General features: G+C 46.6%; 1 protein-coding gene across 1 annotated transcript in view; it reads right to left on the bottom strand.

The window, feature by feature from the left end:
- LMCD1 (LIM and cysteine rich domains 1) overlaps positions 1-16104 on the bottom strand; it is a 60877-nt gene that overhangs the window by 23545 nt on the left and 21228 nt on the right. The window contains exon 2 of the mRNA XM_047779672.1: positions 3683-3771. Within this exon, the coding sequence (XP_047635628.1) occupies positions 3683-3771 (89 nt within the window). The remainder of the gene's footprint in view (positions 1-3682; positions 3772-16104) is intronic.

The following is a 16104-nucleotide window of genomic DNA, read 5'->3' as shown; positions in this document are numbered from 1 at the left end:
ACTCTGAATTTTTACATTTTCAGATGGTTGAAAAGAATTCAAAAGATGGTTACTATTTTTGGACATGTGAAAATCATGAGAAATCTGAGTCCCTAAATACAGAGTCACTGGCACACAATCACATTCTTTCATTTACATATTGTCTCTGGATGCCTTCATGTTACAAGAGCCAAGTTGAATAGTTGTGACAGAGGCCATATGGCTTGTGAAGCTGACAACAATGACTAGCTGGCCCTTCACAGAAAATTTATCGACCCAGTGGAGTTGGTAAGTTTTTAAGCTTTGCTGCACAGCCATGTCACCCGGAGGCTGTGTTAGCTTGGTGATGCCCCACCCAGCTGGATTCAGGGGTCTTGAGGGGGATCCGGGCATGGGCACTAGTGGTCCTGTTCCAGGGGTGAGTCTACTGCAGCCCAAAATGCGAGAGGTCTTTTCAGGAACTTCAGCAGCTCAGTTTGAAAAGCACAGGAACCCCAGCTACTCATGTTTAATAAATACCAGGAGGAATCTGTGAGATCCCTGGCCCCAGCAGAGGAGGCAGAGTGAACATCACAGATCCCAGAGCAGCTGCCGAGGCTGGCATGGAGACAGGACCTCATCAAAGGGGTGCTGCACTGAGGAGATGAGGAAAATCTATCCAGAGTGACCCCTGAAGGATGTAAGCTTTGGAATTTGCCATGCCAGTGGTCTCTCTTATAGTTTTTAAAATATGTCTCCTGCCTTCCTCAGATCAGGTTCTTCCCTCCACTCACTGAAGGTGGTGTACACTTAAAACATCCAGCTATTAGGAATTCCCTGGGGGTCTGGAGGGTTAAGGATCTGACATTATCCCTGCTGTGGCTTGGGTTTGATCCCTGGCCTAGGAACTTCTGCATGCTGTGGACAAGGCCATAAAGGAAAAAAAAAAATCTCTGCATGCAAGAGAGAGGCCTTGCTTTGTGCTCTCCTGGAAGAGCTTGGTGTTCTGGAGGCCTGTTTCCCTCTGCCCTAAATGGAAGTTCAGCGTCCTGTGAGGCTGGCCCAGGAGGACAGGGAGTCCTGTATGGCCAATTGGATGCTGGAGGCTACTGGGAGAGCCTCCCCTTACGTTTTCATGACATATTTGTTTTGAAATCCTGCCCTTGTGTTTACTCTGCCCCCATCCTCTCTAGGTAATCCTACTATTCTGTGCTAATAGGAAGACCATACTAATTCTACTAACCACAAGAATCATTAATTCAATTACAGAAAATTTGCCTGGAACTATGGAACTGTAAAGCCAAAAGCCACTGGTTCCAAGGTTTATTTATTTATTTATTTTTCCAGCTGCACCTGTGGCATATGGAAGTTCCTGGGCTAGGGGACGAATTGGAGCTATAGCTGCCAACCTACCCTACAGCCATGGCAGTCCCAGATCTGAGCCAAGTCTGTGGTCTATGCTGCAGCTTGTGGCAATGCCAGCAAGACCCTTAACCCACTGAGCAAGGCCAGGGATTGAACCCTCATCCTCATGGATACTAGTAGGGATAGTAACCTGCTGAGCCACAACCGGAACTCCTAAGGTTGCCATTTTTCAGATGGGAAATCTGAGGCTTAGAGAAGGGAAGTGTCTTATTCAAGCAGCATCAGCATGAATTCTGTCCTGTGATGATTAGTTAGGAAGCTGTCCCATGAAACCAGACTGGCTGCCATTTTGGTCCTTTAAAATATCCTTCAAACTATTGAGAGTGTGAGTGTTGGAGCAGAAAAAAAATGGTTGGACATGGTTTCCACGCTAAGGGTCTGGGACCTCACTATTCCATTATGCCTCAAATTTAGGTCCTGATGACTGTTCTCAGGGGACACTGGATAGGCAAGATCTACTAGCTGTAGTCTGTGTTTCTCCAGGACAAGTTCAGTTGAGGTTCAAAGAGTTTGTAGGATGATGGGGAAAGGTTGGGATGAAAACAATGCTGAGAGGCTTCCACTCCCATCCAGGAGGAACAGTGTCTAGAAATTCCCTCCTGCTGTAAACAACTAGGAAACCAGACAAAATAGATCAAACACCCATTTTCAGAGGCCAGACACAGGCAACACGAGATTGTGGTCCTTGAGAGAAGGGGAACATGATTGAATGGACTCAGGGTGTGCATTTAGGGACCCTCTGCCTCTACTGCGCCTTGGCCACAGGGATTCTGGACAGAGGCATCCTCTCTTGTCCTTAGAGAGCTGACGAGGCACTAGCATTGTTCTATGACACCTAGGTGGCAGATGCAGGACCAGCAGTGTGAAATGATAGGGGGCTGCCTCTTTTCAAGGCCAGAAAGAACTTAAGTGGCAAAATTAGATGTGTGGGATACTCTTTGTCCTGGGAGTGTTTTAGCTGCAGGAGGATTGGGCAGCGGACGGGAGTCAGGATTGGATGACCCTGATGGTCCCTTACATTCTGAAGATGATATGGGCTCCTTGGAGGGGGCCTTTCAGGAAAGGGAGTCAAGGAACAACCTTGCACTTGGACCCTGTACTCTGATGAATGGTTGAGAGCACGGGGAGGGCTTCACGCAGACCTGAGTTCCAATTCTGACATCTGGCAGCTGTCCCCCCATTACCCATCCTCAGTGTTCTGATCTGTAAAATGGAGAAGCTAATATCTCTTGCTAGGGTTATTTCAACCTTAAAATAGAAAAGATTAAGAGTTACTGCTGGCTCAGTGGGTTAAGAATCTGACTGTAGCAGCTCAGGTCACTGCAGAGGTATGGGTTTGATCTGCATCCCCAGTGCAGTGAGTTAAAGGATCTGGCATTGCCACAGCTGCAACCTAGGTCAAGCTGTGGCTCGGGTTCAGTCCTTGGGCCGGGAACTTCCATATCCCATGAGTATGGCCATTCAAAAAAAAAAAAAAAGAAAGAAAAAAATTAGCTTAGCTCAATAGTTTTGCCATCTTACAGTGGAAGTCAATTTCTTAAGACAAACACCTCCCCAATTTTGTTCTCCCACCAAGTGCCTAAGGCCGCCCTCTGGCAGTGGAGACAGAAGTTCCTTTTTAGCTCTTGTGCCCTACAGAGCTTAGGTTCTCTCTCCAGGGCTATAGGGATGGTCACACAGGCTGTGCCCTGCACACTTCCAGGGGGTGCCAGCTGCACAGATGCTGATGTGAATAGTGCCTAGGGGTAGTGCAGTGATGCAGCCCTAACTCTTGTTTCCAGAGTCCTCAATGAAGCAAAGAAAGAAAAGCTCTGTGAATCCAAGCCCAGCTGGATGTTACAACCCTCCCACCTGAATGTGAAAACCAGGTCCTGTTTTTTAAGTACTGTGGATGCAGTGACTTTTATTTCTGCCCCAGAGGCACTTTTAGATCAGAACCCCAGTGGGACAGTGGGGCAGCATGAGGAAATCAAATCCTAGGACAGACAGGACTACCCAGCATGGATCAGACCCCAGCTAACAGCTGTCCACCACTTCCCAGAGCCTCCTCGCCAGGCTGAGCTTGGCTGCCTCCACCTGGAAATGGTTTATGAAGCCCTGAACTCCCTCTCCATCTTGGCTCCCCCAAGGGTTTTTCTGTCATTTCTACATCAAGCCAAGCAAGAGTACATGCACTCTGGAGCCAGTCCGCCAACAATGCATGCATCCTAAGCAGTCCCTGCAGAGAATGATCAGAGTTCCCAGAAAGGACAGCCAAGAAGTGAAGGCAGGCAGAGCGTCTCCTGACAAACTCCGTTACCTCCACGAATGTGGCTCGAAGCCCGAACACGTCCCCTTGCATCTCAGACAAGGCACACCTCTTGCTGACTGCTGCTGGCCCAGGGACATCTGGAAAAGGAGACAGAAAAGAGGGTGTTTTCCTCCTGAATGTCTTGGGCTGGGGATGCTTGACCTCTGAAGGCTTGGCCTGCCAGCAAAGAAATTGTGCAGGGTTCAAAGGGCCCGAGATGAATAAGCCATCGCTTTACTGTTTACCAGGAAGAGAGGAAACCAGCTGGGAAAGTGGCCATGGGTAGGCAAGTGTGGAAGGGTGGGGCCCTTCCCAATAAAAATGCACTGGGGGCTCATCCGCTCCTGAATCCACCCCCATACCCCCGTTCTCACCCACTCCCTTGGTCCACTTGTCACTGGAATGGAATCTTCCAGCAAGCGCCTCCTCTCCCTCATTTATTTGTGATTTATTGATAGGGTGTGATTAAACCAAAGCTACAGCTACAAGCAAATGTCCAGGCTGCCAAATGTTTATAGCTCAAAGCATAACTTAAATATTTTGCTAAATCATGGAAAATCAGGGGCAGTTGAAGTCTGGTCATCCTTTGGAAAGAGAACAACACACAGGAGAGGTTTTATGGCTCATAACCAGCCAAGGCAACCCAAGTGCATTGGCTGCTGCTGGCTGATGTGTTAGGACCCAACTAGCTCTCAAATGGGGTCTTCAAACCAGCAGCATCCCCAGAAGCTTGAAGGAAAAGCAGACCCTCAGGTCCTACCTGTGAGGGTCTCAGCCCTTTAGAACGGTATCTGTACTTTAACAAAATTCCCAGGAAGTTCATATGCTATGACACTTGGAGAAGCAGTGGGTTCATTTAGGCATCTGTCAGATGAGAAATTTACCTGACTCTCTGCTAGGGGTGGGGGTGGGGTGACTTGGGATGGCTACCACATGTACTCTGACTTTATCAGAAGCCCAGCTCCATCAGCTAGTAAGATAAAGGGATAAGCTTCTCGATTAACCAACTATTGCTTAATTTAACCATTTATTTAGCATCTGCTATGTGCCAGGCACTGGGATACATCATAAAACTCATGGTATGCTAGAGGAATTGAGTCTAGGGGAAGATGGAGAAATACATCCTTGTCCCTTCTCCTGGAAGGGGCGAATATGAGGGAAGGACAGCTGCCCATGGTGTGGTAGAAAGACACAGACCCTGGAGACTGAGTGAGCTGGATTCCAAATCCAGCTTCAGGACTTAACAGTTGTGTGGCCTGGGACAAACTGAGCCTCAGTTTCCTTGCCTATCACATGGGTGCAGAGATAATGCATGTAAAGTGCCCAGCCACAGAAGGAACTGCAAACAGTAGCTGCTGTTATTCTGCACACAGATCTTAGGAGCAGAGAGGAAGATGTTAGCTCAAAGGGGAAGTCCAGGGCGGCTTCTCAGAGGAGGTGACTTGGGATTGGGGCTGTGCAAGGTGAGCAGGCAGAGAAGGAGGAGGAGGTGATTTCCAGCAGAAGGGGGAGGTATGCAAAGGCAGAGAGGCACAGAGAGGGATGGGGAGGGTGTGACCATCTGAGCATGCTCTCTGGGGCATTCCACCTCTACTCTCTCTGCTTGTGGTAGTGATGGTGGTGGTAGTGGTGGGAAGCCAAGGCATGAGGCCATCATCAGCGCTAGTGTCAGAAATCAAAGGAGAACATGGAAAGATGCAGTTATCCTTCATTACATTTCTCTTCTCCCTGCCAAGTCTTCCCGCAATAATACCCAGCTCCACATCTCCTGTTTTGTGACATGTTTGCACCGCATCCTCATACACTATGCTCTTCCACCTAAGACCCCTTTCCAGCTTTTGTAGTAAGACGCAGGTGGCACAGGCTTGGTGAGAAGCATGTTCATGTTTGTGCCTATTCCGTGCTAGACTCACCATAAAGTTGAAAACCAAGGCAATGCTCACCCCCATCTCATCTATCATCTGAGCTGGGGACCTTTCACTCGTGGGCAGAACTTTGCCCCCTAAAGCTGTGGGCATAGAAAACCTGGCCTCTTGTTCCTGACACCTTGGACACTACTAGTCAAACTGCAGTGATCTTTTCCCACTTAGTATTTAAATGCTTGAAAGTTTTGCTGGGAGGTATACGGTGTGTGAGTCAGGCTTCATTGCTGGATGGTTTTATATACAGAGGCAGCAAAGCCTGAGACAGGAGGGCTACGTGTGACCATTTCCCAAGTGGCAAAGCACTCTGCCCACTTAAGCATGGTGGTTCTTCTAAGGACTGGCTGATTTAACAGCCCCCCTATGGGGGATTAGCCCCGAGGCTTGGCTGGGAGAGCTGGACTGCTGGCTCAGGATTGGGTTTAGAAACTGTGATGTCAGGCAGCCCAGTGCAGCCCAGCTCAGGCTCCAGGGGCAGAGGCCTGGCCCTGTGGTGCCAGATCTGATATTTCTTAGTTGTGCAGCCAGAAGCCACTCATTTGCTTGCCCAGACTGAGTTAGTTCCCTGGTAAGTGAGAAAAGTGACCTGGATGGGGGGCGGGGTAGGGGTGGTGGGGGAGCCCAACTCCTGGTCCACAGAATCCTCATTCTGTGGGATGTTACAAAGTGGTGTGGGAAGGATTACATGGTCAAATCAAAATGGTGGGTGCTGAATGGGCAGAGGCTTCCAGAGCCTTAGAAGCGCTTGCCTATGACGGAGGCAGGAAGAGAAATGGGGAGAAGGCAGCTGTTTCGAGTCAGCAGGTCCAGGCTTTGGGGGTCACAGGGTCTGGGTGTTTGTCCTCATTTGGTCCCTCTCTGCTGTTGGACTTGGGAAAGTGACTGTACTGTGGAGGGTCAGCTTCTGCCTCTGTGTCGTGGGGATGGTAAGAACCACCCTGTCTCGTGGAGTCACCATGAGGGTTAAATGGGCTGCCTCATGGAAAGGGTTTAGCCTGCATTTATTATGCACTGAGTGTTGGCTATTGTCAGTACACTTTGTGTAAAACACACTCCAAATCAGATCTCAAAATTTTTTTTTTCCCCCAGTTTCAGAATTTTAAGGAAGTTCAGGGGAATGATTTTTCTAACTTCACACCCCATTTACTTTCTTACTGCCAACTTTTGTTTTCATGATTCTAAGTGTTGCCTCTGTGACTGGGTGTAGGAAACAGGTTGGTTAGTCTCCAGCCTGCGAGTGGGACTGTATCCATGGAAACAGAAGTCTGTGGGTGAGAAAAATAAATGGCCTTGGAAGGAAGAAACAGATTCGGACCATTGGACCACACTGGCCGCCAGTTTCCCGGCTGACTGTTTAACAGCATAAATAACCATGTGTCCACTGCAGTCATCCAGCCAGGAGCCAGAGAGACGCAGTGGTCCCTATCCCCAACACAGAAAATGGTGCCCCTGTTTACCGATGAGGGTAAAACATTAACCAGAATGGGTGTTTCAGATGACATATTCTGGTTCATGAGCAGTAGGCTTCTCTGATGTGGGCTCCATCTCAGAGGAAAGATGATGCTGTGGCTCACAGTAGCTGAGAAGAGAAGAGCTTACAAGGAGCCACCACTTAAAAAAAAAATGCATTCTTGGAATGCATCATCACTTCCGTCCTTTATTCCTTAGGGGAGGACAGAGTGTTTGGACAATTTTCTCTGGCTCAAGATAACAGGGTGTGGTTCAGCTGATGCTGTGGAACTGAATTGTGTCGGGATGTGAAAGGCATTAGATGAGACTGGGAGCTCCTGGCAGCTAAGGGACAGGGGCAACAGGGTCTTCTCCATCCTTAAGCCTTCACCATCAGGTGAAATCCACTGGAAGTCTTAGAGGGGAAAATGCTGCCCAGAGGAGTGTGGGGCTGAGAGGAAGAGGATAGAGGACAAGTGTGAGATGGAGTTTGGGGAAGAGCATGAGGCTCAGAACTAGAACACTGGCGTTTTCTCCCAGCCTAGCCTCTCTCCTTGGTAACTCAGATTTCCTCCTCTGAAAATGGGTTTTCCCTGTCCTTTTTGCCCCAACAGAGCTGTTGTAAGCATCATGTAAGATGAAAAGGTTATTGTTTTTTTTTTTTTTTTTTTTGTAAAGTGGAATAAGTATTTAGTGTCATTTACAAAGATCCAAGACTTGGATAGAAGGCCAGAAGGCAGGTGGAACGTCCTTTAATGTCATGTGGTGGCGACATGACAGTGCCCCACCCCGCACCCCATCCTTGCAAGGATTAGCTACAGAGATTTACTTTGTGCTATTCTTAGCCTCGGTGAAGTTACATGTTAACTTGCAGATTTTCATCCAGTAGAGATACAAATACAAGTAATTTTTGACACTTTGAAAAAGCCAACCCCCAAGGTTATGGTTTATTGTCCTGTAAAGCATTAACTAGTTATATAACGATCTATTGTCTCCTAACATTACATTACCTATAAACACTTAGCTCCCATATGCTTTTTGAACTGATCTAAATAGGTTACTGGTTCCTTTATTACATAATGAGTTGAACATCTTTTCCAATTTCATTTTTTAGTTGCACATGATCTTGCCTTTCTGCAAAGTGTATCTTAAAATTATCACATATCCTCCTGCTCTCTGGGCTGGGGTGTGCCAAAGTGACATGAAATTCTATTCCAAGCCAACTCTTCTGACTTGTCTTTTGCAGGTAAGCTCTATAAGCAGACGTGTTACATTCTAAAAGACGACTAGTTAACATGCTTTGTTTACTTAAAAACAAACCCCTCCCCCAGGGATTCTAGGAGAGAAGGTGGAGTGGGATGAAGTTATGAGAAGATTCAGAAGGGACCTGAAGTCACATACAGAAAAATTATCTGGAAATGACCCTCATACCCTCAACAACCCCAAGGTCAAAACAGCTTGACAGTCCACAAAGTGATTTTACTTACAAAAGAATTCTCTTCCTTAACGATTCTCACAAGCCTGTAAGGTGTAATCATTATTCCCAGCTAACAGGTTACATATGACCATGAGTCTGAGAGAGGAAAAGCAGCTTGCTCTTTCAGAGTGTTCTGGATTGGAGCCTCTCTGGGGAAACGAGGTCACCTTTGTGTGCCCTTCGCTGTACCATAACTTTAAGCAAAAATGTTTTATCTTTCTTTATGATTATGAGTGTAGCTGATATTTATGGAGTACACCTTTTGTGCCAGGCATATGCCAAGTATTTGCCTAGTATTTAATTTAAGCTTCTTGGAGGACCCGAGTGAGAAGCACTTTTAGTAACCTCATTTTCAGGCTCTCACCAATAAGTGGTGGAGCCAGGAAGTGAAACCAAGCTGATCTTAACTTCTTTGCTATACTCTCATGTAATTTATGATGGCACTTTCTACCATAGGCATGGCACTTTACAGTTTGCAAAGTGTATTCACAGCCCTTGTCTCACTGGGTTTTCACAACAACCCAAGGGTGTCAATATTTTTCATTTGGCTCATGAGAAAAACAAGCTCATAGAACTGATAGAATCATATGCCTCTCAGGACACAACTCACGCTCCTATCTTAGGAATCCAGATCTTGTGACTTCCTACCATACTGGGTGTCTCTAGGCCCCAGTCATCCTTGAGCCAGCTGGGTCCAAAGGGGTGGGCAGCATTTCCATAGGGGTAAGGAGGTCTTGGAAGGGTTAGAGATGGGGGCAGTAGGACATGATCATGATCACCTTGGTCCCAGGATACCAGCTAACCCTGTTCTGCTAAATAAAGTGTAGCTATTGAAGGCAATGGGCAGGCTTAAGCTGGGTAGGTGGTGGCCAGAGGACAGAGTGAATTTGAACCACAGGCAGTGCCTGAGGGAGAATAGCACCAGGTGCTGGATTCACCAAGTTTATCTGTCCTGCCCTGGAAGCCTGAAATGACTACAGGTCACGAATGCTTATCCCAGGCCAGGGAGCTGGCACTCAGCTCCGACTCAAGTTGTGGAGATTGTATGGGGACAATGTGTTGAAGAAACCCATCACTTAACAAAGATAAGAACAAAAACCATCATAACCAAGAAGCAAGTCATTTCTGGTTTATTCCCAATTCTTAATAGTCTGTTTAGCCTATGGATGCCAGCATCCATCTCATCCTGAAGCTATCCTGGATCCCTCTTACAGGGATGAATGTTGTTGGGTGTTAGATGTCTCGGGGCTCCCATGACATGGCCCACTTCACCTGCTCTAATTCATCAGTTTATCTTTCCATGTCATCTACTATCTCTACCCAGACTCTCTTTCCAATTGTCTGGACCTCTTGCAAATCTTCTCAACATATACTCAGGGTTTCTGCTTATGTTCATCTAAACCTCAGAGAACTTCAAACCTACCTGCCCCTTGGAGACTAGCTTCAGGCCATCTTTTCCCCATTAAAAGGATGAATAGCAGCTGTAACACATATCAGGCTTTGTGGTTTTCCAGTCACTGTGCTATGTCTGGGCTCTACAAATCTTAACAGCATCTCTAGGAGGTATGAATCTTGAGATGGTCCTCAAGTTGTGGTCCCCAAGCAGCACCTGGGGACTTGTTAGCATTGCACATCCTTCCTACTCACTTGGACCTAGTAAACCTGCATAGGGTTCACCCATCCCTGTTTAAGACATCCATGTAACGTCCAAGAACCACTGATCTTTGCTGGTACCCCTGGGCTGGGCTGCATATGAATCAACTGAAGGGTAACTGGTTGTCTTGGTTTGCCTTGGGACTGAGTCAGGGCCTGGATGTGACACCCTCAAGTGCCAAAACCAGGAAAGCCCTGACAAACCAGGACGAGTTGATTTTCCTGGGGAGTCAGTGCTTGAGCTTAGATTTGAATCCAGTCTTTCTGAAGCCCAAATTTACATTTTAACTTAACCGATGCACTCTAGACAATGCAAAGAAGTCTTTTCCAGATATTTGGGGGCCCTTCCACTTATTTCTGTTGTAACTCACACAAATCTAGAGTTACAAATGCAGTCAGTGCCAGGAAGGAGAAAAGGCATGTGCTTGAGATTATACTTGGGTAGGAGGATTTGGCCTTGTGTGTGTATAGCAGCTCTTCTCAAATTAACCACTCCGATGATTAGCATAAAGATCTCTGGAATGGGGCTACCATGCAAATTCTAGTTTAGCAAGTCTGGGGTGAGCCTGATAGTCCATACCTCCACCCATCTCTGGGGGAAGCCCATGCTGCTGGTTCAGGGACCCTACTTTGAGTAGCTAGGGGCTGCATGTCTGCACATCAGAATCAGCTGGGGAAATTTTCCCCATTTCCAAAGCCTAGGCTGAAGCCCAGAACAATCTAGCTGCAAAGTCTGCGGATGGGTCCCAGGCTGCAGGCATTGTGGAAGTTCCCCCAGCAGATTCTGATGTGCAGACAAGTTTGGGAAGGACTGGGCCTCACTACTGGGCCCTGGGCTGCTCCAACTTGGACTTTAAGGCTCCCAGCTCCTCAGCTTAACCTCTCGTCCTCCTGTGTTCCCCTCGAAGACCACTGTCCCCTACAAGGTGAGTTTTTACAGCCTGTCTGACTCTTGTTATTGACATTGCATTTTGGTCCCATCTGTCCTGGCACAAGCCTGCCCCACAGGCTTCTGGGCCAAATGCAGTAACTTTCTTAACAGCCACACAGGAGGGAAACCACACCCTTCCTCTTCCTTTAAATTTCACTGGCTGGCTGACGCCCCTGGGAGATCTCTCACAGATCTTGAGACCCTCTGCCAGGCCTGAGGGTCAGGGGTGGTCCTCCCCTGGCCCAGCCCAGGGCCAAAGCGGGGGACTGAGGGATCATGCCAGACGGAGGAGGAGCCCAGCCCAGCTATGGCTTCAGGTCTTGGCCAAGAGAACCCTGTTTCCCCAAATAGGAGATGCAAGAGACGGGCAGTGCAGACCCTGGAGGGTTCTTTTATTCCATCTGCTTAACAACTGGTTTAGAACAAGGTAGCGACAGACAGAGTGTTCAGAACTGAATGTTGGCAGTTTCTTCTTCACTGAATTTCCAGCCACAGAGACAACTTTGGATAAAGTGACTCCTGAACCCACAGTGAGGCCCACAGGCGGGAACAAAGTCCATGTGTGCATTAGAGGTCATATCTGGGGGTGGAAAAGCCCTTCAGGGTCTGTATGTGCTTTCGTGTGTGTGTGTGTGTGTGCGTTTTGCCCTCACGTCTGGTCCTTGGGAATTTCTATTCTGTCTGGACAAGCACAGATGTGAAGAAATCTTTTCAGTTTAGATTCTCTTTTCCTCAATTGTGTAATGAGGATAAAAATGCACAGACTAAACAAATTCAGATTAGTCCTACTGACTGAGTGCTTAGAATTCTATGCATGGAAAACTTTTTCTTTTTTCTTTCTGTTTTTAAAGCCCAGTCCTATTTAAAGTAACAGAACAGGAAAGGGGTGGGTGATGAGTTGATTGCAGAAGTGTCCGAGTCGCTAGGATTTTAGGGTAAAGAGTCAGTTATTTTTCCTATTACATGGTTTGTGTGTGCTTACATTTATCCTGAGGATTGGCTATGGTTGGGAGAGTTAGTCTGATGCATTTAGCTCAGGATGTTAGCAGTGTCTAGTGTCCCAAATAAAGGTTTTAACAAATGCCCAACAAGAGTATTTTCATTTCCTATAGGAAATGGTGTCCTACTGTCCTCTTTTTTTTTTTAAATTGACTATATTTCCCTGTGCTATACAGTAGGTCTTTGTTGGTCATTTATTTTATATATAGTAGTGTGTTCTGTTAATTCCAAACTCCTAATTAATCTCTCTCTCCTCCTTTCCCCTTTGGTAAACATTAGTTTCTTTTCTATGGGAATCTATTTCTGCTTTGTAAATAAGTTCATTTGCATCTTCTTTTTAGATTCCACATATAAGTGATATCATATGATATTTGTCTTTGACTTACTTCACTTAGTATGATAATCTCTAGGTCCGTTTGTGTTGCTGCAAGTGGCATTATTATGTTCTTTTTTATGGCTGAGTAGTATTCCATCATGTATATGTACCACATCTTTATTTATTTATCTGTCAGTGGACGTTGGTTGCTTCCATGTCTCAGCTGTTATGATCAGTGCTACAGTGAACATAGAGGCGCATGTATCTTTTCAAACTAGACTTATCTCTGGCTACATGACCAAGAACTGTCCTCTTTTTGTCAATGCATTGTGTTTAACAGGTAAAATTAGGTTAAAATCAGGGTGGCCAGGAAGGAGCATTGGATTCTCAGATGTACTAGAATGTATGAAAGGTGAGTAGGACATGTGATGGGTCCAGACCCTTTGTGGGGGGGGTGACAGGGCCCATTGCCCCTGTGTCGCCATTCCAACTGTTCCTGAAATGGTTCCTAACCATCTGTTCAGGCTACTTGATAAACATATTCCCAGGAAAGTTCTGGAAACCACCATCCAGTTCCTCCTAACACTTCCTCAGGGAGGTCCTTGATTTTCCTAGACTAGGTCCTCCCTCCCTTCCCTCCTTAATTTCCTAACCACCATGTATGACCCTTTATGGAACGTTTTTATTATTGTTACCACCTTTTTGGTTCTGTTCCCCTCTAGGGAAGGACATGATTGCAGATTCCCCAAGGTTCACATCATGTATGAACAAAAAGGGTTAATCTGGCAGGGAAAACTAAGTAGAAAAGCAAATCCATATGCAGACGGGAAATTATAGAATGAAAACCTTTTCTGTTTAAGACCCAGCTTTTTCCTCCCTCTCCCCGACCCCTCCATCCTTGTCAGACAAGCCTCACTGATCTGAGGCGGGTTCCCAAAAAGCAGGAATGCCCAGACCGCCTGCCTTTGGGGTGGCTGGTTCTAAAGTAACAGCCCACCCCCACAGCTGACCCCATCCTCAACCGACTGCATCCTGGAAACTTCCCCCTGACTGAAAATGAATGATTGCTGTCAGAGGTGCCTCTGTTATCTGGTCTGGTTGGTTGTCTATTAGTAATGTCTGTCTCACACCACACCATCAGGTGGCAAAATGGGGCAGACACAGAGTGTTCAGGCAGCCGTGATAGGGCATTATCTATCTTTTTTTCTTTTCCTTCTTTCTGTCTGCCTTTGTGATAAGTTGACTCTTGTAATTTTAGCACTTTCATAAAAAAAAAAAAAATAAGCCAGGAGGCAACAGAACACAAATCAGTACATTTTTCAAGAGTTTGCAGTTCCCTTCATGGCTTAGTGGTTAACAAACCCGACTAGCATCCATGAGGACACGGCTTTGATCCCTGACCTTGCTCAGTGGGTTAAGGATCTGGCATTGCTGTGAGCTGTGGTGTAGGTCGCAGATGTGGCTCAGATCCTGCATTGTTGTGGCTCTGGCATAGGCTGGCATTTACAGCTCCAATTAGACCCCTAGCCTGGGAACCTCCATGTGCCGTGGGTGCAGCCCTAAAAGACAAAAAGACAAATAAATAAATAAATAAATAAATAAATAAATAAATAAAAGGGTTTGCAGCCCATGGAATGGCCCGATGTGGTCACTGGGATGGAAGAGCTGTAGCAATTCTATGAACCAATTCCTGGGTCCTGGAACCTTGCCAAGCTGGTGCTACAAGAGCCCCTGCAAAGGCCTCAAAATATCTTTTACCTTTCCATGGTGATGGGGCTGGGGTCAGTTTGAACGAGTGGAGTGCTGGCATTCCTGTTGTGGTTCAGCAGGTTATGAACCCAATTAGTATCTATGAGGACGTGGGTTCAATCCCTGGTCCCGCACAGTGGGTTAAGGATCTGGCATTGCTATGAACTGTGTTGTAGGTTGCAGACATGGGGCTTGGGTCCTGTGTTGCTGTGGCTGTGACTGTGGCATAGACTAGTGGCTGCAGTTCCACTTCGACCCCTAGCCTTGGAACTTCCATATGCCAGGGTGTGCCCCCCAACCCCCCACGGAAAAAAAGAAAGGCGTGCTAAGCAAGGCAAAAAGTTCCCAATCCCAAATTGGGTGACTGGGGGCTGGGTATTTGGATCCGTGTGACCCCCATGGATAAATTGAAGTAATCAGCCCCCTCCAAGGACTCTGAATCCTGTGTTTTACAGTCTGGTTGGCAGGGTGAAAATGACCATGACCCAGGCAGAAAGCAAACCAGCCTCTCGGGCTGCAAGCCTCTAGGTGATGGCTGACATTTCCGTGTGGCTGTATCCAGAGCAGGTCCAGCAATCTTTACACAAGAGACCCTGCTGGGCCGAAGTGACAGAGTTTTAGGACTGAACTCTTACTTCCCTTTGACACGAGAGCCCTCTTTGAACTAGCAGCCGACACTGCCCACCCCATCACAAATAATGCTCCGCACAAACACAGCAGGATCCAATCAGCCAAGTGGGGAAAACCATCCTCTCCCATTTTTTGAAAACTGCCCATTTCTAGAAAAGCCTGCCCATTATCTGTGAGGCTCCTTGGCTGCTTCATTAGTCAGCATGAGGAGGGGGGTCCTTTTGGCTCCCCTCCCCACACCTCCAGACTTTTTATGGACCTTTTGAGACAAAGGGGTTTCCAGAGTGGGAACTATTTTCATTGACTGTGAAAGGGATTCCCCCAGGGCAGGAGCTGACCTGACATTTCTTTCCAAAGTAAGTGTTTCCAGAGACTCCAACACAATTCTTTCTTTTTTTCCTTTTTTTTTTTTTTTGCCATAGAGTTCTCTCTTTTCTTTCCTAGACAGGTCCTGCCACAGATTTTAGGTAAAGCCACCAGCCTCACTAGGAGCCCACATGGGAATCTTATCCAGAGGTTTACCAAGTGGCTTGGGGGAGTGGAGATAAAAGAAAATAAAGTCCTGGCAGGGAGTTCTTACCCTTCTCTGCCCCACCCCCATTTCCTAAGTGAGAACAAGCCTGGTGTCCCCAGGTTACACTTGGAAATGAAAATCTCATTGGCTGCATGGCTCTGAGGTTTTGGCCCTTAATAGACTTCTCAAGTATAAAACTGTAAGCTTGAGCAGTATTTACATATTATACTATCGCAATTTGATTAAGGCTTTCCTGATTTTAGCGGCCTGATGTCTTAAGAAAACAGCTTCCTGTAAGGATGTAATTTGGGGGTGCATGAGTGTGCACGCATGTGTGCATCTGAATTCTGAACCTGCAGCAAGCATTACTGAGCTTCGAAAGGATAACACACTTTTATTAATTTTGGAAACGGGAGTGGGACTTAACCAAACTGGAGAATTTTTACTCTTGCCTATCTGAATCTTAATATCTTAAAAGGAAATGTGCAGTAGAAACATACCATACAATACAGCTGTTCAGAATCTGAAGGTTTTGCTTATGCAAATGATTCCTGCTGGGAATCTCAGGGTTAACAAGTAGGACAATGGAAGCCTTGACACACTAGTTGCCTTCAGCCTACACTTGTGCCTTGATGGTAAAAAGCACTTGTGTTTTAAGGGGGGGTGTCTTTCACAAGACATTTTCTTGGTTCGAAACAAGTTTCCTTCTTATAAATGACTTCCCTCTTCTCTTTACGGCCATCTTATGTTTTTAAAACTAACATTAAATACACTCTCACATATTTCATCCT

This window comes from Phacochoerus africanus, chromosome 1, assembly GCF_016906955.1.
Source record: "Phacochoerus africanus isolate WHEZ1 chromosome 1, ROS_Pafr_v1, whole genome shotgun sequence".
NCBI lineage: Eukaryota > Metazoa > Chordata > Mammalia > Artiodactyla > Suidae > Phacochoerus > Phacochoerus africanus.
This window is presented reverse-complemented; position numbering and strand designations above follow the sequence as displayed.